The 25,358-nt window shown below is 43.7% G+C and overlaps 1 protein-coding gene across 1 annotated transcript in view; it reads left to right on the top strand.

Moving 5' to 3' along the window:
* Window positions 1–25,358, top strand: part of LOC140507438 (cell adhesion molecule CEACAM8-like) — a 54,852-nt gene that overhangs the window by 17,287 nt on the left and 12,207 nt on the right. Inside the window, 2 exon segments of the mRNA XM_072615527.1 lie at window positions 24,086–24,338; window positions 24,340–24,434. Of these exon segments, the coding sequence (XP_072471628.1) occupies window positions 24,086–24,338; window positions 24,340–24,434 (348 nt within the window).

A 25,358-nucleotide genomic window follows, 5' to 3' on the forward strand; every position in this document is an offset into this window, starting at 1 on the left:
TGGTCACATCTCATAAGGTTCCTTCTAGAGCAAGCATTTTCGATCCTAAATGCCTTTCAAGCTCTGGCTTTTGTATACTTTTACTAGCTGTTGTTTCCCCCTCCACAGCACCTGGGCTGCTCCCCTGCTTTTCCAGAAGTCCCACCTGAGAGTCCCTATTAGGTATGTGCAAGAGGAGGGGCCAAGCTTCATTCACAGACCAAAGGAGAGGTCAAAATGTAGGTCAAGGATGGACTTCTTGTGGCTGATGGGAGAGAGAACAGAACAGGGCCAGGATTGAGGGAGGCAGAGGCAGCATTTGGAGAGGGAAGAGTCCTCCTAGTACTAACTGCAAATCTGAGATTCTGTGATTCTCTATCTCCAGGCATCAGGACATCAGGAGAGTGGATGTTTCTGAAAACATTTTCCCCTGGAAGAACCCTCAAGCCTAAGGAAGAGGGGAAAGTCCCCATGAATCTTGTGACAGTCCTTCTGTTTCTCTTCATTAAGGAGGGTTCAGAGACCTTTCTCAGGAGAGAAAGCTGAGACTTCTGGGTCTGTGGGAAAAATCAACAGAGAGAGAAAAAAGAGGCTGGATATGGGAAAAGGGAAGGCTTCCAGGGACCCAGGGGCCCCCAGACCACTCAGAGAGGACTGAAAGTCATGAAAGAATGCAGAGTTGTGTGTGCCTGAGCTGGTTAGAAGTCAAGGCACCCTGTGGAACAAGGTTGGGTGCATACTGATTTGGTTTCCAAGTGCTTTCATATTTTCAACATCACATTATTTTCCTGTCTTCTTTGTCCCCTTTATCCATGTAAAAGTCATTCTGGAGACTTCCACATTTATTCCTACTGAACTCAGTTGTAGATTATTCATCTCATCTAGATGGTCCTAAGTTGTTGAGATTCTCAGTCATAGAATCTGTGCTCTTGTGCTTCTGAGGTTCCATGGAATGAGCAATCTTTGGCTTTAGACAACATGATCTCAAGGATGGATCAGATTAGGGTTGGGGAAACTGCAGTGCCAAATTTCACAGAACAATTCCATTTGTGGACATTTGTGAAGTTCTGATTCAGTCAAATGGCCACACTTGAGGATCTACATGGCCACGTGTGGTTTTTTATTTTTATTATTTTTAATTTTTTAATTTTTTAATTTATTTATTTAACTTTTAACATTCATTTTAACAAAATTTTGGGTTACAAATTTTCTCCCCTTTTATCCCCCCCCCCCAAACACCAAGGACTCTAACTGCCTCTATGACCAATCTGCTCTCTCTTCTATCATCCCTCTCTGCCCTTGTCCCCGTCTTCTCTTTTGTCCTGAAAGGGCAAATAACTTTCTATACCCCTTTACCTGTATTTCTTATTTCCTAGTGGCAAGAACATTACTCGACAGTTCATTCTAACACTTTGAGTTCCAACTTCTTTACCTCCCTCCCTCCCCACCCCTTCCCTTTGGAAGGCAAGCAATTCAATATAGGCCAAATCTGTGTAGTTTTGCAAATGACTTCCATAATAGTTGTGTTGTATAGGACTAACTATATTTCCCTCCATCCTATCCTGTCCCCCATTACTTCTATTCTCTTTTGATCCTATCCCTCCCCATGAGTGTCAACGTCAAATTGCTCCCTCCTCCCCATGCTCTCCCTTCCATCATCCCCCCCACCCTGCTTATCCCCTTATCCCCCACTTTCCTGTATTGTAAGATAGGTTTTCATACCAAAATGAGTGTGCATTTTATTCTTTCCTTTAGTGGAATGTGATGAGAGTAAACTTCATGTTTTTCTGTCACCTCCCCTCTTTATCCCTCCACTAATAAGTCTTTTGCTTGCCTCTTTTATGAGAGATAATTTGCCCCATTTCATTTCTCCCTTTCTCCTCCCAATATATTTCTCTCTCACTGCTTGATTTCATTTTTTTAAGATATGATCCCATCCTCTTCAATTCACTCTGTGCACTCTGTCTCTGTGTGTGTGTGTGTGTGTGTGTGCATGTGTGTGTGTGTGTAATCCCACCCAGTACCCAGATACTGAAAAGTTTCAAGAGTTACAAATATTGTCTTTCCATGTAGGAATGTAAACAGTTCAACTTTAGTAAGTCCCTTATGACTTCTCTTTGCTGTTCACCTTTTCATGCTTCTCTTCATTCTTGTGTTTGAAAGTCAAATTTTCTTTTCAGCTCTGGTCTTTTCATCAAGAATGCTTGAAAGTCCTCTATTTCATTGAAATACCAATTTTTCCCCTGAAATATTATACTCAGTTTTGCTGGGTAGGTGATTCTTGGTTTTAGTCCTAGTTCCTTTGACTTCTGGAATATCCTATTCTATGCCCTTCAGTCCCTTAATGTAGAAGCTGCTAGATTTTGTGTTATCCTGATTGTATTTCCACAATACTTGAATTGTTTCTTTCTAGCTGCTTGCAATATTTTCTCCTTGACCTGGGAACTCTGGAATTTGGCCACAATGTTTCTAGGAGTTTCTCTTTTTGGATCTGTTTCAGGTGGTGTTCTGTGGATTCCTTGAATATTTATTTTGCCCTCTGGTTCGAGAATCTCAGGGCAGTTTTCCTTGATAATTTCATGAAAGATGATGTCTAGGCTCTTTTTTTGATCATGGCTTTCAGTTAGGCCCATAATTTTTAAATTGTCTCTCCTGGATATATTTTCCAGGTCAGTTGTTTTTCCAATGAGATATTTCACATTATCTTCCATTTTTTCATTCTTTTGCTTTTGTTTTGTGATTTCTTGGTTTCTCATAAAGTCATTAGCCTCCATCTGTTCCATTCTAATTTTGAAAGAACTATTTTCTTCAGTGAGCTTTTGAATCTCCTTTTCCATTTGGCTAATTCTGCTTTTGAAAGCATTCTTCTCCTCATTGGCTTTTTGGACCTCTTTTGCCAATTGAGTTAGCCTATTTTTCAGGGTGTTATTTTCTTCAGCATTTTTTGGGGTCTCCTTTAGCAGGGTGCTGACCTGCTGTTTATGTTTTGACTTCATGTCTCTCATTTCTCTTCCCAGCTTTTCCTCCACCTCTCTAACTCGATTTTCAAAATTCTTTTTGAGCTCTTCCATGGCCTGAGCCCATTGGGTGGGCTGGGACACAGAAGCCTTGACTTCTGTGTCTTTGCCTGATGGTAAGCATTGTTCTTCCTCATCAGAAAGGAAGGGAGGAAATGCCTGTTCACCAAGAAAGTAACCTTCTATAGTCTTATTTCTTTTCCCTTTTCTGGGCATTTTCCCAGCCAGTGACTTGACCTCTGAATATTCTCCTCACACCCACCTTGCCTCCTGATCCTCCCAGCCAGCGCTTGGGGTCTGAGATTCAAATGCTGCTCCCCAGCCTCGTGGCTTCGGCAGGGGCAGGGCTGCTATTCAGTGTGAGATTAAGTTCAGGTGCTCAGGTGGGGGCAGGGCCGCCTCTCAGGCTCAGTTCCCTCAGGGGGTTTATGCACAGACCTTGAACAATGGATCCAGGCTCCTGCCTGCTTGGGGAGCCCTGGTCTGCCGCTGCCTCAGCTTCTGCCTCCCGAGGGGGCCTGAGTTATGGAGGCACCCCACTCCCTTCTCGACCCACCAAAGAGCCCCTCTCACTGACCCCTGTCACCTGTGGGTGGAGGGACCTGCGTGGCTGCTGGAGATCCCGTCCCCGAAGCCTGCTCGGATCTGTTCCTCTCGGTGCCGGGGCCAGAGCAGGTCTGGGCTGGGCTCCGCGTCCGCAGCACGACGGACCTTTTGCGAGAGTTTTGCAGGTCCCTCTGGAACAGAAATCTCCTTTGCTCCACTGTTCTGTGGCCTCACTCTCCAGAATTCACCGTGAGTTACTTTATAGAGATGTTCTATGGGTTGTGGGTTCGTAGCTATGTGTATGTGCGTCTTTCTACTCCGCCATCTTGGCTCCACCCCCCAACGTGTGGTTTTGAGGTCACAGGTTCCCTACCTCTGGACCAGATCATCTGGGTCTACCTGAGGCAGAAGCAGCTCATGACAGTGGAAACCCCTACACTGTATGAAGGAAACTATTCATTGAAGGATAATGGCAGTTAAGGGGAGCACAATGTTCATGAAAGATAGAAATGCCAGAATGCTCAAAGGAGGAATAACATACATACTCAACTTACTCTGTAGAAAAGTAGAAAGAGAAAGGGTTTAGGGAAGAAGGGAGGGCAGATTAGGACTGGAGCCAGTCTAAATCAAAATACTTTTGAGGACAGACAGGGTGAAAGGAGAGAGAGAATAGAATAAATAAAGAGGGAAATAGGATGTGGGGAAATACAGTTAGCAACCATAACTGAAAAAAATATTTTTAAGGAAGTTTCTCTGATAAAGCACTTATTTCTCAAACATATAGAGAACTGAGTCAAAGTTATCAAAACAAGAGCCGGTCCCCAAATGGTGGATGATCAAAATTTTGATCAGTTTTCAGACAATGTAATCAAAGCTATCTATAGACTTATGAAAAACTGTAACTCAGTATTTAATGGAGAGAGGCAAATTAAAATAATTCTGACGTTCTACCTTATTCCTGCTAAATTGGCTAATAGGACAAAAATTGTGAAGGAGATGAGGGAAAGATGAGATAGTATTGCACTGTTGGTAGAGTTGTGAACTGATACACCCACTGTGTAGAGCAACGTGGAAGTATACCTAAAAGCTATAAAACCATGCATACGCTTCAACCTAGCAATACCACTACTAGGTCTACATCCAAAAAGAGTTTTAAAATAAAAATGGAAAAGACCTATATGAACACAATATTTATTCCAACTTTTTTCTGTGGGCAAAGAATTTTGAAATTGATAGATGCCCATCAGTTGGAGAATGACTGAACAAGTTGTAATATGTGATTATGATGGAATACTATTGTAGTATAAGAAATGATAAGCAGAATGCTCCCAGAAAAGCCAGGAGAGACATGCACCAATTTAAGTGAAAAATAAATGGGGCCAGACTCATTGACACGTTTTAGTCTGAGATTTCCTCTGCAGTAAAAATCTTCCTTATTCCTAGGGACATATTCTGCCTCCAACTCTGATATTGTCTCACATGTGAGACTCAATTAGGATGCCTGCCAATCTGACAGCATTCCAGTTAGAGGGAAGAGCCTGTGTAAAGTTGCAGTTGGTAGATGGAGGATCTTGTTTTCAGGACAATTGCTCATCTTGTTAGACTGTAAAATACTGCATGAAAAAGGAACGATTGTGGAAGATTTTAAATGTCAAACAGAAGAGTCTGTCGTTTAACCTAAATGCAAGGAAGAGACACTTCTTGAGTAGAAAAATGATGTCATCAGTCCTGAGCTCTAGGAATAGCAACTTGACAACTGTGTGGAGGATGGGCTGGAGAACCAAGAGACTAAAGTCATGAAGACCAATTAGAAGACCATTGTTCAGGCACACAGTGATAGATGCCTGAATCACACTGGTAATTGTGCAAGTAGATATGAGGGGATGGATATCAGAAAGGCTATAGAGGTAGAATGGACAAGGTGGGGGAATGAATTTGTCATGGCTTGGAGATAAGGCAGAGGAAACATTGAAGGCTCCCTCTGAAGAGACAAACTTGGAATGAGATAATCCTTGCTTTCCTCAACAGAAATAGAGTAGTGTGTGGCACGGGCAGGTTTAAGGGGGAGATGTTGGCTTTGATTTGGAATGTATTGAATCCATAAAGAGGACAGAGGAAGCTCAAATGGGGGTGGGATTTTCCATTGAGGAAGACCTCTTAGATGATCCTGACCAAGTCAGACTTTGGGTTGTTCAGAATCTAAGATACCTGGCACCATAGATTTTTAGTATCTCAAGACCATGGAATCCAAGAATCTTAGTATCTTTGTCATTATTCAGGCATTTAAGTCATGTCCTACCCTTCTTTAACCCATTTGTGGTTTTCTTTTTTTCTTCTGTTTACCTTTTTATGCCTCTCTTTAGACTTATATTTAAAGATCAAATTTTCTATTGAGCTCTGGTCTTTTCAGCAGGGAGGTCTGGAAATCCCTTATTTCATTGAATGTCAATCTCCTTGCCTGAAATATTATGCTCAGTTTTGCTGTGTAACTTATCCTTGGTTGTAGTCCAAGCTCCTTTGCCTTATGAAATATCATATTCAAGTCCCTCTGGTCTTTTAATGTAGAAGAGGCAAGGTCCCCTGGGATCCTGACTGTAGTTCCTCAATATCTGAGTTGTTTCTTTCTAGTTGCTTACAGTATTCTCTCCTCAACTTGATAGTTCTGGAATTAGGTAACAATATTACTTTGTGTTTTCAGTTCGATATCTCTTTCAGGAAGTGTTCGGAGGATTCTTTCAATGACTATTTTGCCCTCTAGATTGAGGGCTCGAGAGCAATTTTTCTTGAAGATTTCTTAGAAAATATTTTCAAGGCTCTTTTTTTCATCATGGCTTTCCAGTAGACCAATAACTCTTAGATTCTCTTTCCTGTTCCAGGTAAGTTATTTTTCCAGTGAGTTATATTACATTTTCTTCTATTTTTTCATTCTTTAGATTCTATTTGATTGATTCTGGATGTCTCATGGAGTCATTAGCTTCTACTTTTCTAATTCTATGTTTAACAGATTGTTTTCTTCAGTTAACTTTTGCATCTCCTTTTCTCTTTGCCCAATTGTTCCAGTCGGGCTTTGTATCTCTTTATTCATTTGTTCAATTTTCTTTTTCAATTCTTCCACAAATTCTTTTTTCATATTTTTAAAATCATTGGCCAAATTTTTTCTACCTCTCTAATTTGGCTTTTAAAATCTTTCTTGAGCTTTTCCAAGAATGCTCTTTGGGCTTGAGACCAGTTTATATTCTGTTCTGAGTTTTCAGATGGGAGTATAGGCTCAAAGGTGACCTCTTCAGTATTTGTGTTTTGCTCCTTGCCCCACAGCAAGATTGTACCGTCTTTTCTGGTCCGCTTTCTGCTCATGATGATTGCCTTTTTCTTGGCTTTTAGAGGAGATCTCTGCTTCTGGGCCACAGGGGGCTCTGTCCCATCGTTCTTGTGCTTAGAACTTCAGACTTTGTGTATTATGATCTCTGGTTCTTTCAGCTAGAAGCTAGAATGCTGCAGCCTACCTGGTGCTCAGCTGGCTTGTGTGCCAAAGCAGAGGCCAGGTGAAGTGTTTCTGAGTTTCCCCACATTTATCCTGGAGCTTGTTGCAGGAGGTGCGGGAGAGGGATGGTCTGGTCACAGGAGGTCTCCTCTCCTGAGCTACAGCACAAGCAGAGTCAGCAGGTGGTGAAGCGTCTTCTGCACTAATGTCTTCCTGATTACCTTGGCTGTGCTAAGGCATGCCTGGTGTCATGGTGTTGGGGCTTAGGGGTTCCCCCTACACCTTGGTGCTCAGTATCTCCTCCTGGTTTGCTGTAGTGGGGCCATCTGGGCCACCTCTGATCCTGCACTGGTTTCTTCAGCCAAAGCAAGAGGGACTGCCCTTTGTACTTTTCTGATCCCACTATTCCAGGATTTTTCATGAAGAAATATTCTCTGGGTTTTTCAAGGTCAACAAGGGGAGGGATAGAGCACTAACAGATAACTCTGTCATCTTGGTGTCTGGAAGTTGAAATAGGTGACTTACAGACATTTAATCTGCAGACTGGTTGTCTCAGGACCAGCCTTTGCTGTTACACGGAGTTCTGCACTTTTCTCTCACTCAGTTACCCTGGACTCCCATTCTGGGCTAATATGTTTGAGAATCCCCACTGCTTCTTCTGCTTCAGACAGCCCAGTGTTTCCTGCTCAGCTTTGCTATGGCTGGGTTTGTTCTTTGTGCACCTCTGTGCAACAGATCCTTCCCATGGACCTTCCAGGTAGTCCTGGACTGGAAATCTGCCACACTCTGTCTCCTAGTGGATTATGACACTCCAAAATTTGTTCAGATTCTATTTTTAGAGGTATCTGAAGAAGTTTGTTTTAGAGCTTAGGTGGGTACGTGCTCTCACTCTGCCATCTTGACTCCATTCCCCTTCTTTTCCCATTTGTGATTTTCTTGACAAGGATAATGAGGTAGTTTGCCATTTCTCCTCCAGTTCATCTTACAGATAAGCAAAGTGAGGCATACAGGGGTAAGTGACTTGCCCAGCATCACAGAGCTAGTGAGTATCTGAGGACAGATTTGATCTCATGGAACCTAAGTTTTTTATTCCAGTTTCACAGACCTTATGCACTATGATGCCACCTGGATGCCCCAATTTAATGAACCCCACTTCATATTCTATTACTTTCTGCCAATTGTGCCCTCTGGAGCCAAGGAGGGTAAATCAAATCCCCCCACATTACCTCCACCTAAAGACAATTTATCAGGTCTACACCTACCACCACATCCCCTCCAAAGGACTACTCTGCTGTAGGTTGACCCCTAGCCAGATCTCTTCAAATGCCAGAGATTCTAGACTCTTCTTCTTACCCTCCCTCAGACACTCTCTATCTCATCAAGATGCTTAAATGATCATCCAACCCCTCAGGTACATCAAAGTGCCTGAAGCATACCCTGGTCAAGCAGTGTTTTTATGTAAGGTGATATCCTTCTTTGGAAGGGGAGAAATGTAGACTGATATCCTCAATGTATCCTGAGCCTGAAATCCATGGGGTCCTGATTTCACCTTCTTCCCCATACCTCTCTCCCTGACAACAGTTGAGGAGGGCTCAAGGGAAGTTCCTCCTCCCCATCATCCCTGACACAGCATCAATCAATAAGCATTTATTAAGTGGCTATTATGTGCCAGACACTGTATTAAGAACTGGGGGAAAGCAAAAAACATTCTCTGCCTTCAAGGAGCTTAAACTCTAAAAGGTGAGGTCACACGTAATCAGGTATGTACAAATAAAATGCGGGTAGGATAATTGGGGACATTTAAGAGAGGGCAGGCATTAGAATTAAGATGATTGGGAGAGTCTTCTAGGAGAAGGTGGATGTTAACTGGAACCAGAAGGAAACCTGGGAAACCAGAAGCAGAAGATGAAGAGGGAGAATATTTGTGACCAGGGAAGAAACAGAGAAAATGCTAAGTGTGTACACTTTCAACCTGTCTGTTATCCAGCGTTCTGAGGTTTCATGATTGGCCCTGGAGATATTGGATATTAAGGCTTCTAGGGCTTTGGTTCTGGGAGCCTGGTCCTCTAAAGTCTGTGTCTAAATGAGCCTCACCTTATCACCTCCTCTCCTCTTGGACTCTGCCTTGGAGGGAACAGAGAAGCTGTAGGAAAATATAATCACACTGAGGACAAGGAATGAGTCATTTGGATAGTACCACTTGGTTCTGATACCTTATCTAGGAATGACTATGACCCCGAGGTGTCAAAAGCTACACAGCAGTGATGGCAGCCCTGGAAGGTTCCCCATTCTAGAAGTGCTTCTAGTAACATCCCTTCAATAGGCTACATTTGATTTCAGGAGAAAGGCACCACTAAGTGCAGGTGGGATCATCACCAATAGTTTGGTATTTTGGCGTTGGCTTGTTTGGCCATGGCAGACCATGATGAAAACAAAAATAGCCACTCATGACTATAAGTAATCCTGTGGTTAAAAGCCACCTTGCATCTAAGGAGTGATCACAAGAACACGTTGGAAAAGACTTCTGTGGTAAGCTAACCTAGTCCTTTCTCTCTCCAGAAGAGGAAGCTGAGGGACAAAGCTCTTTTCCCAAGGTCATACAGGTCTGAAGCCCAGAGTCAGAAAGTGAGCAGAATAATGGAATAGGGATTGGAGAGTGTGAGAGTCACCAAGTCCAGACCATGCACAATGAGTCAGTTCTGAATCCTCTAACTAGAGGGTCGTTGACAGAGCCTAATGACTGTATGTACTAATGAACACTGTAACTTGAGTGGGGTGCAGGAAGCCTGGAGGAGCAGAATTGTATCAGTCATGGACTTCTTCCTGATAAAGAAAACAGAAGAGCGTTGGCCCTCATTGGAGGAATAGTTCTTACCTTTTCCTTGCAGACACAAAACAAGGAGTCTCTGGTTGGAGCCCTGTATCCTAAGGCCCTGACAGACTGCAGCTTTCATTGCTTGGTACCTTTACATACTATCTTGGGCACTGATAGTTCTTCTCTGGAAGGCGGCATTCTCAGGATCTTAGGAAAGAGCAGACACCTGGGAATGACCCTCCCAGGCAGAGGAACAGAGCTCTTTGAGTCTGGAGGGATGATCAGAACAGACCTAAGGCTTCTCTTTGCATCTCCTCAAGCCTCCTATCTTCTCACAGGGCTCTCAGCTCCTTGTTCCACTCTGAGGTCTGTGACCTGAAGAAGGATCCTTCTCCCCATCCTCAGCTTCTTCACACTGAGGTTTTCTCTCCCTTCCACTCTGTCTCACGGCCAGTTTGGTCCCAAAGGTCTTTACCTCTCACCTGCTCTCTCTTTCTATAACCCATGTGAAAGCTGACAACTCTTCCCCATCTCTCTTTGAATCTACTGCCAGTGCTCTCTCCCCATCCTCCTTGCTGCCTTTCCACTCTTTTCATCTCTTCCTAGACAGGGTCTTTTTGGTTTGGAGTTGTGAAATGTTCAGATCTAGTCCTCTCCATCCCAATATGGAAGTAAAGATAGTTTCCTATCTTTTTGTCTCCAAATGCAGCCTTCCATCAACTAACTCAACAAATTGGAAAGGGAGGTGGTAGTGGTAGAGGAAGATGCACACTTTTTCTGCTATATTGAAGGCCACTCTAGTCTGCATTACCCTCAATTCCATCTCCCCAAATCTACTGGACCCTCCCAGAAGCACTAGTAAAATGCTTGAGAAAAGTCTCCCTTGTGGTGATAAGAGAGGGGATGCTGAGTAGTCTGGATTCTAGAACCTTAGAACTGGGATCTGTGAGTATTACCTTCACCCACTGTTATCTGTGCTCATTTAGGGCTTAAAAGATTCTCACTGGGAGGTAAATAAGGAAGAAGTCAGGTGGAAGTAGAAATCAACATTACATAATACTGAGTGGACCATGTTTCCCCTGGGGACAGAACCACTTCCTCATGGACCATGGGAGTGATATGTGCAGGTGAGGGGCTCCGTGGGAGAGTCAGGAAATCACAGGAGCTGGGAAAAGAAGAAAGAGGAGGAAAGAGGAAGAAGGAGAAAATCAGAGGCCAAGTCTCTTATCAGTAGGGTCCATGTCAACTTGGCAGATAGAGGAAGTTAAATCCTGAAGAGAGAGATCTTAGTCCTCTAGGGAAGGAGAAGGAGGCAGAGCAGACATGGGTCTAGGCTACATGCAGGGACAGCCTTGACTCTGGTCCCCGGGAAGGACACTTCCAGGGTCTGCACTTAGGCTCTGTAAAGGGAAGACACAGCCCAGGAGGAAAAGATTGAGATTCCTGGAAAGGTGAGAGAGGTGGTCACATACAATGTATTGCAGAAACAAATGGAGAGCTCTTCACAAGCTGCCCACAGTGGGGCTAGCCACTGGAAGAGACCCCAGCTCTACTGGAGTCCAGGGGAGCAGGTGGAGCTTGGGTGATTCCAGCCCAGACAAAGATAAGTCCACCAGTATAAGGACCAGGAGCAACGAGATTAGTCCCATGAGGTTTGTCCCAGAGCCAGTCTCTGCAGACTTGGCCAGGGGTGACTTTCCTTAGTCAGGGGCAGAGGGGAAGTAGAAGCTCAGGTTTATAGTCTACGTTCCCGAGAGTCAGGGACATGTCCAGTCCTGGAGCTGAGCAACCTCTGAAGGGGCTGAGTTAGTCTTTACAGTAAGAGGAGACCTGGGTGTGAATCCCACCTCTAATATGGACAGCTCACTTACTCCTCAGCCTGTTTCCCTTCTTCTCAGGCTGTTTGGAAGCTAAACTCTATCAGTCTTAAAATGCCCGCAGGGTTTAGTGGGAAAGCCCTTCCCTGGGTTTGGGCCAAAAATTCTTGGTTCAAATGCTGCATTTGGTATTTCTTATTTAATATTGGTCACACTGATTACTTTAATTGGGCTTCTATTTCCTCATCTGCAAATAGAGGGTGCCTGACTCTGAGGTTCTATCCAGGTGTAAGATCTGATTTCTTTCTTCAAGTTCAGCACTTGGAATTAATACAATTTTGACTTTGTATGTTATATTAGTGGCAAGAAAAAAAAATAATGGAAGATGTGGGAGAGGCAGATATATGCTGTTAAATTGTATACTGAGAAAGAAAAGTATAGACTGTTAGTGAAGCTATGAAAAAGACAAGAGACTATGGAAAGAGTATTGGAATTATGTCTCCCACATATTTTTGCACAAACCCTGTTAAATAAAAAATCAAGCCCACACTGTCTGCCCTATTGGCTGAAAGTGAAGAATCAATGGACACAGGGTCCCTGAGACCTTTCAGTATTAGATTTCCTGCGGATGAAAACTCATCCTTATTCCTGGACAAATATTCTACCCTCAGCTCTGATATTGTTTCCCATGTGAGACTTAAATATTATCCCTGAGAGCCTGCGCTCAAAACTCCCACAATCAGGTGCCACTCTCCATTTCTAGGCCAATTTTATCACATTCCCATCTGGACAAACCAGACAACTTTACCTCCTCAAGCATATGAAGTAATCTCCCTCCTGTAGGCCTTTGCTCCAGCTCTTTCGCCATCTCTAGAAACTCCTTCCTCTCCCTTTCAGTCTGTTAAAATTCTATCCCTCCAAGAAAGCCCAGTGCAAGGGATATCTCCTGCAGGATGCTGACCCCAGTCCTTCTGATCAGAAAAGACCTTTTGCCTCAAACCTCCCAAGACATTTATTTGCCTCCAATGAGATAGCATATATAAAGTGCTTTCCAAAACGGGAATCTTGCTGTCATTATGAGGAGGAGGTGGATGATGGGGATAATGATGGCTTGTTATTATATGACTCTAAAACACCTGACTTAGACTCTGAGCTCCAACTTCTTAAGACTGGATATGAAAAGTTAAGAGGGAGCACGAGCTCTGGCTTGAGGGGACCTGGGACCTCCCTGCCTCCCAGATCTCCTTCTGTCTCCTCTGAGTATATCTTGCATGAATGTAGTTATTAGCCTGGAACATAAGCTTCTTGAAGGAAATGTCTCTCTAGCATTTAGGAGGAGGAGGCATTGATAAAGCGCTTACCTTGGACCAGGAACTGAGCTAAGGATTTAGCAAATACTATCTCAGTTGATCATATGACTTTCATAGTTCTCTCCCCTCACCTCTTCTCCCCTCTTCTCCCTTCCACTTCTCTCCTCTCCCTTCCTCTCCTCTCCTCTCCTCTCATTTCCCCTCCTCTATTCTCACTTCCCTTCCTCTCCTCTCCATTCCCCTCCTGTCCCTTCCCCTCCTGTCCTCTCCCTTTCGCTCCTCTCCCCTCCCCTCTCCTCCTAGTTAATTTGGGGTTTACTGGCTAGATTTCTTTCTCGAATACGAGTCCTTAAACCTAATACACTCTGGAGCACAGGGATTGGACAATAATAGGTTTCTTCCTAAGCACCAGGTGGTTATTTAAGTTACTGGTTGTTTTTGGACCCTCCTGGCTCAGAGTGAATGTACATAGCAGGTGCTTCTCCTCTGGTCAGCAACCCTGAGGGTGTTCCCCTCCCAATCTGATTTTTTTTTAATTGAAGAGGTCATCACTTGATTCCCTTCTTAAAGAGGTCTATTCACTGAATGGACATTGCTTCACTCAAAGTGAGAACTTGAAAAGACGTCTCCTAAAAAGGCCCAGGTCTCACACTGCATCCTAGGCCATCTTCAGTAATCCTGACAGATATTTGGCCACTGGACCCAGATGGCTCTGGAGGAGAAAGTGAGGCTAGTGACTTTGCACAGGCCTTCCTCATTCATGTCAAAGTCAATTGCAAATCATGTCACCAACTCGTTGATGTCATGATCCACTATGAGAAGGAAGGACAAACTACATTCGATCAGACAATGATAAATGCTGGTTGACTGAAGGTCAACCCACTGACTGATTACAAGGGGAGCTTGGAAACAAGCAGGAAGAAGATTCCAGGTAGAGGAGCAGCCTGTGCAGAGCCACAGAGGTGGGAGAGAGAGCATCATGTAGTTACAACAGTTACTGATCTATTTGGACTGGAAACTTGCATGGAAAAGCAACAATTGTGAAGACTAAATGTCAAATAGAAGAGTCTGTCTTTTATCCCAAAGGGAGAAGGAAGCCAATTCTTGAGCAGAGGAATGATGTCATCAGTCCTGAGCTTTAGGAATGTCCACTTGGCAAGTGCGTGGAGGATGGGTTGGAGAACCAAGAGACCAGAGACAGGAAGACTGATTAGGAGGTCATGGTTCAGGCAAACAATGACAGATGCCTGAAACATAGTGGTGATTGTGAAGAGATAAGAGGGGATGGATATCAGAAAAGCTGTAGGGCGAGAATGGACAAGTTTTGGGAATGAATTAGACATGGGATGGGGGTGAGGCAGAGGAAAGACTGAAGGCTGCCTCTGAAGAGACAAACTTGAAGGAATGGGAGGATGCTGCTTTCCTCCACAGAAATACAGTAGTGTGGAGCATGGGCAGGTTTAAGGAGATGATGACTTCCATTTGGAATGTGTTGAACCTACAGAGTGGACAGATAGAGTCCAAATGGGGGTGGAATTTTTCATTGGTGGAGACCTCTGAGATGATCTTGGCCAAGCCAGAGATTGTGTAGTTCAGAACCTAAGATCCCTGGCTCCATAGATTCTTATCAAAAAACCATGGAGTCTAAGCATCTTAGAATATTTGCTGTTATTCAGTCATTTCAGTCATGTCTCAACCTTCATTAACCCATTTGTGGTTTTCTTGACAAAGATAATGAGGTAGCTTGTTATTTTCTTCTACAGTTCATTTTACAGATAAGGAAACTGAGGCAAACAAGGGTAAGTGACTTGCCCAGGGTCACACAGCAAGTAAGTGTCTGAGGTCAGATTTGATCTCATGGATATTAAATCTTTCTGACTCCAGGACTACTCACTCTATGCACTATCATGCCACCTGGCTGCCCAATTTAATATACCTCACTCAAAATTCTGTTTCTTGCTCCCAATTGTGTCCTGTGGTGCTGAGGAAGATAAAACAAATCCCTTCCTCACATGACATCCCCCCAAAGACTGTTTTTGAGTCCTCATCTCCTACCACATTCCCTCCAAAGGGATTTTCTCCGGTAGAGTGACCCCCAGCCAGAACTCTACAAAATGGCAGGGATTGTGCACCCTTCTTCTTACCCTCCTTCACACACTCTCCATTTCATCAGGAGCTCCAGTAACCAGCCACACCCTCAGGTTCATCAAAGTGCCTGAAGCATGTCCAGGTCGAACCATCTTCTTAGATACAAGGTGGTATCCTCCCCTGGAAGGGGAGAAACCCAGACTGATTTCCTCCATGTATCCTGGGCCTGAAATCCATGGGGGCCTGATTCCACCTTCTTTCCCCCACCACTCTCCCTTCAAGCAGATGAGGAGGCCACAAGGGAAGTTCCTCCTCTCCATGTCACCCACAGAAAGCCAGTCAGTAAGCATTTATTAAGTGGCTACTGTGCGCCAGGCACTGTGCTAAGAAGTGGGGGAACGCAAAGAAAGTTTCTGGCTTCAAGGAGCTTACACTCCAAAGGGTGAGGCCACTTGCAAACAACTCTGTAGAAATAAGATGGATATAGGATAACTGGAGACAATCAAGAGAGGGCAGGCTTTGGAATTAGGATGGATAGCAAGAGTATTCTAGGGGAAGGAGGATATTAGCTGGAATAGGAAGGAAACCAGGGAAACCACAGGCTGAAGATAAGAAGGGAGAGAATTTATGATAGGGGAGGAGAGGAAATGTTCACTGTGCATACTTTCAGGCTGTCCCTTATCCAGGGTTCTGAGGTTCTGGAGTGCTAAGATTTCATGATGGGCTCTACAGATACGAAGGTTTAAGCTTTTGGGGATTTGGTTCTAGGAGCCTGTGCTTCTGCATTCTGTCTCTAAACAGTTCTCATCACCTCTACTCCTCTTTGGTTCTGATTTGGTGGTGAGAACAGAGAAGCTATAGGGGAATGGAAGTTGACTGAGGACAAGGAATGTGTCATTTGGATCACAATGCATGGCTCTGAAGACTCTTCTAGGCATAACTATGACCCAGAGCAGCCAAAGGCTGTGCAGCAGGGACTGCTCAACAGACTGGTCTGATTTCTGGAGAAAGACACCACTAAGTATGGGGAGGCTCATCATCAATAGTTTGGCCTTCTGGTTATGAGTTCTTTGGCCATGGCAGGCTGTGATAAAAATGAAAATAAGATATCCTGTGCTTAAAAGCTGCTTTGCATCTAAGGAGTGATCGCAAGAACATCGTGGTCTAAGAGACTCCTGAGGCCAGCTAACCTGGTCCTTCCTCCCTGCCAAAGAGGAAGCTGAGGCACAAAGCACACAGTCATACAGGTCTGAAGCCCAGGGTCAGAATGTCAGCAGAATGATGGAATGGGGAGCAGAGAGTTTGAGAGTCACCATTTCTAGGCCATGCACAAATAGTTGCTCAACTCTGAATCTTCAAACTTGAGGGTTGTTAACAGTGCCTATGAGTGTACATGCTCATGAACACTGTTTATACTGAATGGAGTGCAAGAGGACTGGAGAAGCAGAATTGTGTCAGTCTCAGTCACCTTCGTCAAACCAAAAGAGAAGGGAGTTAACACTGGTTGGAGAAATTCTTCTTCCCTTCTCCTTGCAGAGACAAAAAAGGAGTCTCTGGTTGGATCCCTATGGCCTAAGACCCTGACTGGCTGTAGCTTTCATTGCTTGGTGTCTTTACTTACTGCATTGAATGGTTCTTCTCTGGAAGGTGTCATTCTCTGGACCTTAGGAAAGAACAGACACATGAGAATGACCCTCCCAGACAGAGAAACAGCTTTCTGAGCTTTGAGGGATCATCAGAGCAGTCCTGAGACTTCTCTCTGGATCCCCTCAAGCTTCCTGTCTTCTTCTAGAGCTCTTGGATCTTTGTCCCTCTCTCAGACCTTTGGCCTGAAGAAGGATTCTTCTGCTCATCCTCAGTTGCTTCACCTGGAGGTTCTCTCTCCCATTCACACTGTCTGTGGCCCAGCCCTGTTCTAAAGGCCTTTCCCTCTCACCTGCTTTCTATTTCTATAACCCGTGAGGAAGCTGAAAGATTTTCCCCTACCCCCCTTTGAATATACTGCCATTGCCCTCTCCGTGCCCTCCTTGATAACTCTCCATTCTTTCTATCTCTTTCTAGACAGTATCTCTTCAGTTTGGGGAACTCTGAAGTCTCCAGGTCCAATGCCTCTCCCTCCAAAATAGGAAAGTAAAGACTGTTTCCTGTCTTTTTGTCTCCAAAGCCAGCCTTTCATCAATTAAGCCACCCAGTTGAGTAGGCAGAGATAGGATTGGTAGTGGTGCTGAAAGATGCCCCTCTCTGCTCCTGCTAAAGGGTACACAACTCTTTTGTACATCCTCCCATATTTCCTCACCCCACCCCTGTTGGACCCTCCCAGAAGCCCCAGAAAACTGCATGAGAATTGCTTTCCAAATCTCTTTTGTACTTATAATGTGAAATGTATGCTTGTGTCTTGTCCACTTACTATTCCCTAATTTTTTTGAGCTCAAGCTATGCTTTCTCTAAACTTTATATCCTCAACACTTAGCATATGGTGGGAACTTAAGCAGTATCTATTCAATTAGATTGAATTATGTTAACTTTTAGACAGAATTATGAGAGGGAAAAACAGTGATGCTTTCTATGCTAGCTATTTAAGCAGGGAGAGAAAATGATTGTTTTCTTTACAGAAAGATACATAGGTGAGAGCAAGGGGAAAATGAAAAAAATATTGGAAATAATATACCTGTACTAGAATGAGTTCTTTAATGAAAGATAAAATGAATTAAAAGACATTACTGAATGTACACTAAAATGCAGCAATTTTGAATGTTGAGGTTTTCAGATTCCTGAGGTGGGTATGAGGAAGAAGCATCAAATTTTAGCTGCTACTCAAGAAGGACAAAGATAAGAAGCATATTACAAAATCTGTAATGGAATGGAGGGAAAAGGCACATTATGGAAGGATCTTCTGTCAAAGCACAGAATACACATCTCCAATGTTAGTCATCTAGAATAGTGCCGTAGATCCACTCCAAGTCTGCAACAGGAAATTTCTAAATTTCTTCATTCAACTTGCCAGGAATATTACTATCCTGGCTAAATTTTAAAAATTATTTTGATAATTTCTTATTTCTCAAATGCCCTTTACTAAGACTCATATTTCAATAGACTTAGATGTAGCACCCTTTGGGAACAAAACAATAATAAATTGTGACCTCCCACCTATTAATCAGTGTATGTCAACCCAAGTTTCTACTACTAACTCCTTGGTCTTCATGATGTAGTCATGGCATCAAATATTTAGAAATAACTGGGTTTTGTAGTTTACTTGTTGTTTGGGGATTTAACAATTTCAGATTGAAATTATGTTAAAATTTTTAACACAGTTCCCCACCATCTTCAGTGAGGCCATATTTTTTTCAATGCTTGGAAAGACTCAATTTTTTTTGCCTTTCTTTTAATTTAAATTTTCAACATTCATTTCCACAATATTTTGAGGTCCAAATTTTCTCTCCATCTCTCCCCTTCCCCCATTCCAAAACTCTGAGCATTCTAATTACCCCTGTCACCAATCAGACCTCCCTTCTAACATCCCTCCCTTCCCTTATCCCCATCTTCTCTTTTGTCCTGTAGGGCAAGATAAATTTCTAAACCTCATTACCTGTATTTCTTATTTCCCAGTTATATGCAAGAACAATACTCAACAGTTGTTCCTAAAACTTTGAGTCCCAAATTCTTTTCCTTTCTCCCTCCCCACCCATCCCCACTGGGAAGGCAAGCAATTCAATATAGGCCATATGTGTGTAGTTTTGCAAATGACTTCCATAATAATGATGTTGTTCAAGAATAACTACATTTTCCTCCATCCTATCCTGCCCCCATTTCTTCTGTTCTCTCCTTTGATCCTGTCCCTCCCCAAGAGTGTTGACTTCTAATTGCTCCCTCCTCTCATTGCCCTCCCTTCCATCATCCCCCCAACCCTGCTTATCCCCTTCTCCCCCACTTTCCTGTATTGTAAGATAGGTTTTCATACCAAAATGAGTGTGCCTTTTATTCCTACCTTGTGTTGAATGTGATGAGAGTAAGCTTCGTGTATTTTCTCTCACCTTCCTCCTTTTTCCCTCCACGGAAAAGTTTTTTACTTGCCTCTTTTATGAGAGATAGTTTTCCCCATTCCATTTCTCCCTTTTTCCTCCCAATATATTCCTCTCTCACCCCTTAATTTCATTTTTTTTAGATATGATCCCATCCTATTCATCTCACCCTGTGCTCTCTGTCTCTCTGTCTCTGTCTCTTCTCTCTCTCTCTCTCTCTCTTTCTCTCTCTCTCTCTCTCTCTCTCTCTCTCTCTCTCTCTCTCTCTCTCTCTCTGTGTGTGTGTGTGTGTGTGTGTGTGTGTATGTAATTGCACCAACTACCCAAATACTGAAAAAAGTTTCAGGAGTTACAAATATTGTCTTTCCATGTAACAGTGTAAACAGTTCAACTTTAATAAGTCCCTTTTGATTGCTTTCCTGTTTACCTTTTCATGCTTCTCTTAATTCTTGTGTTTGAAAGTCAAAATTTTTTTTTAGCTCTGGTCTTTTCATCAGGAATGTTCAAAATCCTCTATTTCGTTGAAAGACCATTTTTCCCCTGAAGTATTATACTCAGTTTTGCTGGGTAGGTGATTCTTGGTTTTAGTCCTAGTTCCTTTGACTTCTGGAATATCATATTCCACACCCTTTGATCCCTTAATGTTGAAGCTGCTAGATCTTGTGTTATCCTGATTGTGTTTTCACAATACTCAAATTGTTTCTTTCTAGCTGCTTGCAATATGTTGTCCTTCACCTGGGAACTCTAGAATTTGGCCACAATGTTCTTAAGAGTTCTTTTTTTTTGGATCTCTCTCAGGAGGTGATCGGTGGATTCTTTCAATATTTATTTTGCCCCCTGGTTCTAGAATATCAGGACAGTTTTCCTTGATAATTTCATGAAAGATGATTTCTAGGCTCTTTTTTGGTCATGGCTTTCAGGTAGTCCCTTAATTTTTAAATTGTCTCTTCTGGATCTATTCTCCAAGTCGATTGTTTTTCCCATGAGATATTTCACATTATCTTCCATTTTGTCATTCTTTTGGTTTTGTTTTGTGATTTTTTGGTTTCTCATAAAGTCATTAGCCTCCATCCGTTCCATTCTAATTTTTAAAGAATTATTTTCATCAGTGAGCTTTTGAACCTCCGTTTCCATTTAGCTAATTCTGCTTTTTAAAGCACTCCTCTCTTCACTGACTTTTTCAACCTCTTTTCACAATTGAATTAGCCTATTTTTAAAGGTGTTATTTTCTTCAGCATTTTTTTGGGTCTCCTTTAGCAAGTTGTTGACCCAATTTTCATGCTTTTTTTGCATCTCTCTCATTTCTCTTCCCAGTTTTTCCTCCACCTCTCTTACTTGATTTTCAAAATCCTTTTTGAGCTCTTCCGTGGCCCAAGACCATTGAATATTTATTTTGGATATTTGAGATACAGAAGCCTTGACTTTTATGCCTTTCCCTGATGGTAAGAATTGTTCTTCCTCATCTGAAAGGATGGGAGAAGATATCTGTTCACCAAGAAAGTAGCCTTCTATAGTCTCATTTTCCCCCTTTTTTTGGCATTTTCCCAACCAGTTACTTGACTTTTGGGTCCTTTGTCAAGAGTAGGGTATACTCTGGGGATCTTTAAGATCTCAGTTCGTCCATGGTAGCACAATCAAGTGTGTACACTGGTCTTGCTGCATACAGAGATTTCTGTTTCCAGAATCTTAGTAGAGCTTCCTTTGCCCAACCACCTCACCTCCAGTTCCACCAAGCCAGCACTGGGGGCTGAGATTCAGATAAACTGGGGGAGTAGGGCCACCATTCAGTGTGAGATAAAGATCAGCTACTGCAGGGCCTCTACACAGGGCTGAGGTAAGAATCAGCTCCTCAGTGCCCCTGGGAGTTTTATGATGGAGCAATGGATGTAGGCTGCTGTGGGAACTGCTGCTGCCTGCTTGATGCAGCAATTGCCTGAAGCCAGAGCTATGGGAAGGCCCTTCTCCCTTCTTGACCACCTGAAAAAATCCTGTCACTGACCTTTTGCATCTGTGGGTTGAGGAATCTGCGAACTGCTGCTACTGCGACTGGAGATTGCACCCCCGAGGGCTGCTCACGTCCTCCTCCTAGAGGCCAAGTCTGGGCTGGGCTCTGCTCTGCGTCCAGTGTGACAGATGTTTCCTGTCGGCCTTTCAGGTCACCCTGGACTGGAAATCTCCTCCACTCTGTTGTTCTCCACTTCTGCTGCTCTAGAATTTGTTGAGAGACTTTCTTTACAGGTATTTTATGGGCTGTGTGGGAAGAGCTAGTTATATGTATGTCTTTCTACTCTGCCATCTTAGCTCCACCCCAAGACACATTTTTTTTTTAATCGTCTTGGTCATTTTATTCCCAAATGCTGATCATATCCCTTCTTTACCTTGGTAAAATTTTTTTGAGTTGCTCTGATGAAAATAAAGTATTATCTAGTGAATATTCTTGTGGTGATGGGAAAATATAGAAGACACTGAACACAGCTTAGGATTTTAATGACTGCTAGGAACCATTATAATCACTGGGTAATTGCCCCAGACTTATTTATATTGGAATGTGTTTTTGTAAGAGATGAAGGGAATGAGAAATATAAATGAGATAGACTAATTGGGATAGCAGTTTAATCAATCTAATAATTGATAAAAAACAATTTTTAAGCACCTCCTATGTGGCAGGCACAGTGCTAAAAACCAAATATTCAAAAAAAGCAAAAGACGGTCCTTACCTTCAAAACACTTATAATTTTAAAAATTTTTTTATGAAATATATACTCTAGCATATTTCTGATATATTTAATTAGCTAATTTAGTAACCCTTTCAGTAAAGGAAAAGAAGTTAGTCTGACATGGTTTCACCTTTATGACACCATGCCTCCTCTTTATAATATCTGTTCTCTTTCTTGATGCTCACCCTCTCTTTAAGGATAAGTACTTTACTTGTTCAAGAAATCAAAGTCCAGCTTACCAACATGGATTTGGCAAAATATATTTGCACTTTGAAAATTGAGAAAACAGTTGCCCTTCTCCAGTCCTGTGACTGGGGCAGCTAGATGGTACATTGCACTGGCCAGAGCCAGTCTCCAGAGAACTGACCCTAGAGTAAGAAAGACCTAAGTTCAAGTCTGGCTTCAGACATTTACTAACTGTGTGACTCCAGGCTAGTCATTTAACTTTACTTCCCTTAGTTTCTTCATCTGTAAAAGGAGCTGGAGAAGGAAATGGTAACCCATTCCAGTATTTTTGCCATGGAAACACCAAATTGGGTGACAAAGAGTTAAACACAATTGAAACTACTGGACAACAACAAAAATGTATTAAATATGGAACTTCTTAGTATATATTTCTTTCCTTTTTGACTCTTTCATTAGATTGTGATGTCCCTGAGGCACAGTGTCTGAAACACACTAAGAAATAAATGTGTTTTATATTTTAAAAAAGTACATGAGAAAAGCCCAAGGTCCTCTCCCCTGGCCTAATAAGAGAGGGGATGGTCCTGGAAACCCAAAAGAAGGATCCATGTCCACCATTCACTGGCTCTTTGAAAACTCTAAAGACCTTCTTGTTTGGAAGGGAAAGAAGGAATAAAGTCAAGTGGAAGCAGAAATCCACAGTAGGTAATACTGAATGACCCCTGGTCCCCTTGGCGATAGAACCACTTCTCCATGGACAAGAAGAGGGATCTGTGCACAGGAGGTGCTCCCTGGGAGAGGTAGGAAACCACAGACAGTGGGAGGGGAAGAAAGAGGAAGAAAGGGGAGTAAGGAGAAAGTCAGAGGCCAAGTCCCTGCCTTGTGGGGCCAATGTGAGCAGGGCAGACAGAGGAATTGAAGCCCTGAGGAGAGAGACCTCAGTCATCTGGGGAAGGAGAAGCAGACCGTAGAAATAGCTCTGGGTTACATGCAGTGACAGCCTTCAGTCTGGACACTAGAAGACACAGCTCCAGGGAACACACTTAAGCTCTGTAAAAGGAAGACATTTTCAGGAGGGGAAGGCAAAGATTCTGCACAAGCAGACACAGGTGGTCACAGACAGCAGACAGCAGAGACCAATGAAGAGCATGTTACAAACTTCCCATAGTGGTGGCAGCCCCTGGAAGGTGTTCCTGCTCACAGGTAAGATACCAGCTCTGCTGGAGCCAGGTGGAGCTGAGGGAGGTTATGTGACCATTCCCAGGGGGTCTTTCCCAGAGACAGTCTCTGTACACTTAGCCAGGGGAGTCTCTCCTGAGACAGGGGCAAAGGGGAAATAGCAACTCAGGGTTACCAGTCAATATTCCTGAGACTCAAGGCAAGGTTTAGTGGTGGAGCTGAGCAGGCTGTGATGAAGCTAAGTTAGTCTCTACAGTAAGAGAAGAGCTAGATGTGTATCCCAACTCTGATGTTTGCTAGCAGTGAGACCATGGACAGCTCACTTACCCCTCTTAGCTTGTGTCTGCCTGCAACATCACCTTCCTCCCAGGGCAGCTTGGGAGCTACACTGTCAGCCTTAAAATGCACCCAGGGTTTAGTGGGAAAGGCCCTGCCTGGTTTTTGGTCTGAAAAACTGAAAAAAAACTGAAAAAAATGTTGCCTGTACTATTTCCTATTTAATGCTGGTCTCATCCATTGTGCTATGTGGGTCTCACTTCCCTCATCAGTGAATGGAGGGTGTTTGGCTCACTGATCTGTAAGGTTCTATCCAGGTGTAAGACCTGATTTCTATCTTCAATCACAACATATTAGTGATTCCTTTTTCCCTTCAGTGTCTTGCCTTCCATACTGGCAGATCCTGTCTGAATCAAGTCCATGGAGGGAGCTTAAAATATGTTACAGACTAAACTCTCAGAACCACTGCAGACACTGGGAGTGACTCATTGATGAAAAAGCACATGAATCCCCTTCAAACACACCCCATTGAGCCCCCAGAAGACTCTGGGGCAGGCTCAGCAGCCCACTCCCTTTACTCGGGAACAACTCAGTTATCTGGGACCCTCAAGTGGGCAGGGGAACCCTGCTGACCTCTGTCTCCTTCCTCCCCTCTCAGTCTCCATCCTCAGCTGTTGGATCCAGCCAGCATCTGCCCAAAGTCATTCTGTCAGTGTTGTGCCAAACCCACCCAATGGAACAGAGGGCATCAGCGTGATCTTGGATATCCAAGGGTCCTCAGAGCAGCCTCCCAGCTACACTTGGGTCAGAAGAGAAGTAGACCCCTCCAACCAGATCATTCTCTACCATGTTGCTAATGAACAGCAGACACCAGCAAATAATCGACTGAAGGTGTTCTCCAATGGCTCGCTGCCTCACCCTCAGTGACACTGATGACTACATTGTACAATTTATTAAGTTCACAAGCACCCAGATAGTAACAGCACGAGCACATTTAGCAGTGTATGGTAAGTGCTGCCCTTCCCATGGCCCACACTATCCCTCCAATCCCTCATTCAGTCTGGGTGGAGAGACCTCTCTAAGCCCCTTGCCCAGGGAGCAGGAAAATGCAGAAAAAGACTCCCAGGCAGCACCAGCAGAAGGCTGGGAGAGATTAGGCCAGGGAGCTGTTGGAGGCCCAGGTCAGACAGGGCCAAAGTAGGCTGACTTGACCAGGGATCCTATGTAATCCTAGCTTTGTCCCCAAGGCCTACTTCCCAGTGGGGGATTAGTTTATCTCAGAGCCCCTTAGAGGTTCCTAATTAGCTCTAAGAAATCTGAGAGGAAGAGGGATATAGAAAGTGCTGGAGGAGGGGGATCAGCTGGATACTGACTCATTTTCTCTTATATTATCCAAGTGCAAATCTAGATAGAATTCTTTAGAAAGGCTGTGAGCCCAGACATCCTTGGGAGATCAGGTTGGTTGAGAAGGGACAGTCAGAATTCTTTTTTGGGGGGGAACTTCCTTCTTGCTCCCAGGTTTCTCAGTTCATATTATGAAATTAGGAGGACCACTGAGGTCTCAGGATGGAGTACCTGGCCCCTCCAGTTGTGCCTCAGGCAGGCAACCTGGTCCTGAAGTTCACCTGCCCTAAGACATTTAAAAGTCTCTTAGGCAGAAGGGAACTTTGCTGGAGGTAGGGAACAGTCACTGACACTCCTTTTCCAGCTAGGTGCAGCACATCTCAAGCCCTGACTGCCCACTTAAGGGTCCTTCTAGGGAAGCAGGTCAGCGGTGCTCTATATGGTTCCCCAGGGGAGAGCTAGTACCCAAGTGGGGATGTCCCAGGGGGACAATGTCACACAGCCTAAGGGAGAGCTTACCAGCAGAGCTTTCCACCAGGGAAACAGAGGTCTGAATACTGATAAGGTCATGGATGAGCAGAGACTCC

Source organism: Notamacropus eugenii, chromosome 5, assembly GCF_028372415.1.
Source record: "Notamacropus eugenii isolate mMacEug1 chromosome 5, mMacEug1.pri_v2, whole genome shotgun sequence".
Lineage (NCBI taxonomy): Eukaryota > Metazoa > Chordata > Mammalia > Diprotodontia > Macropodidae > Notamacropus > Notamacropus eugenii.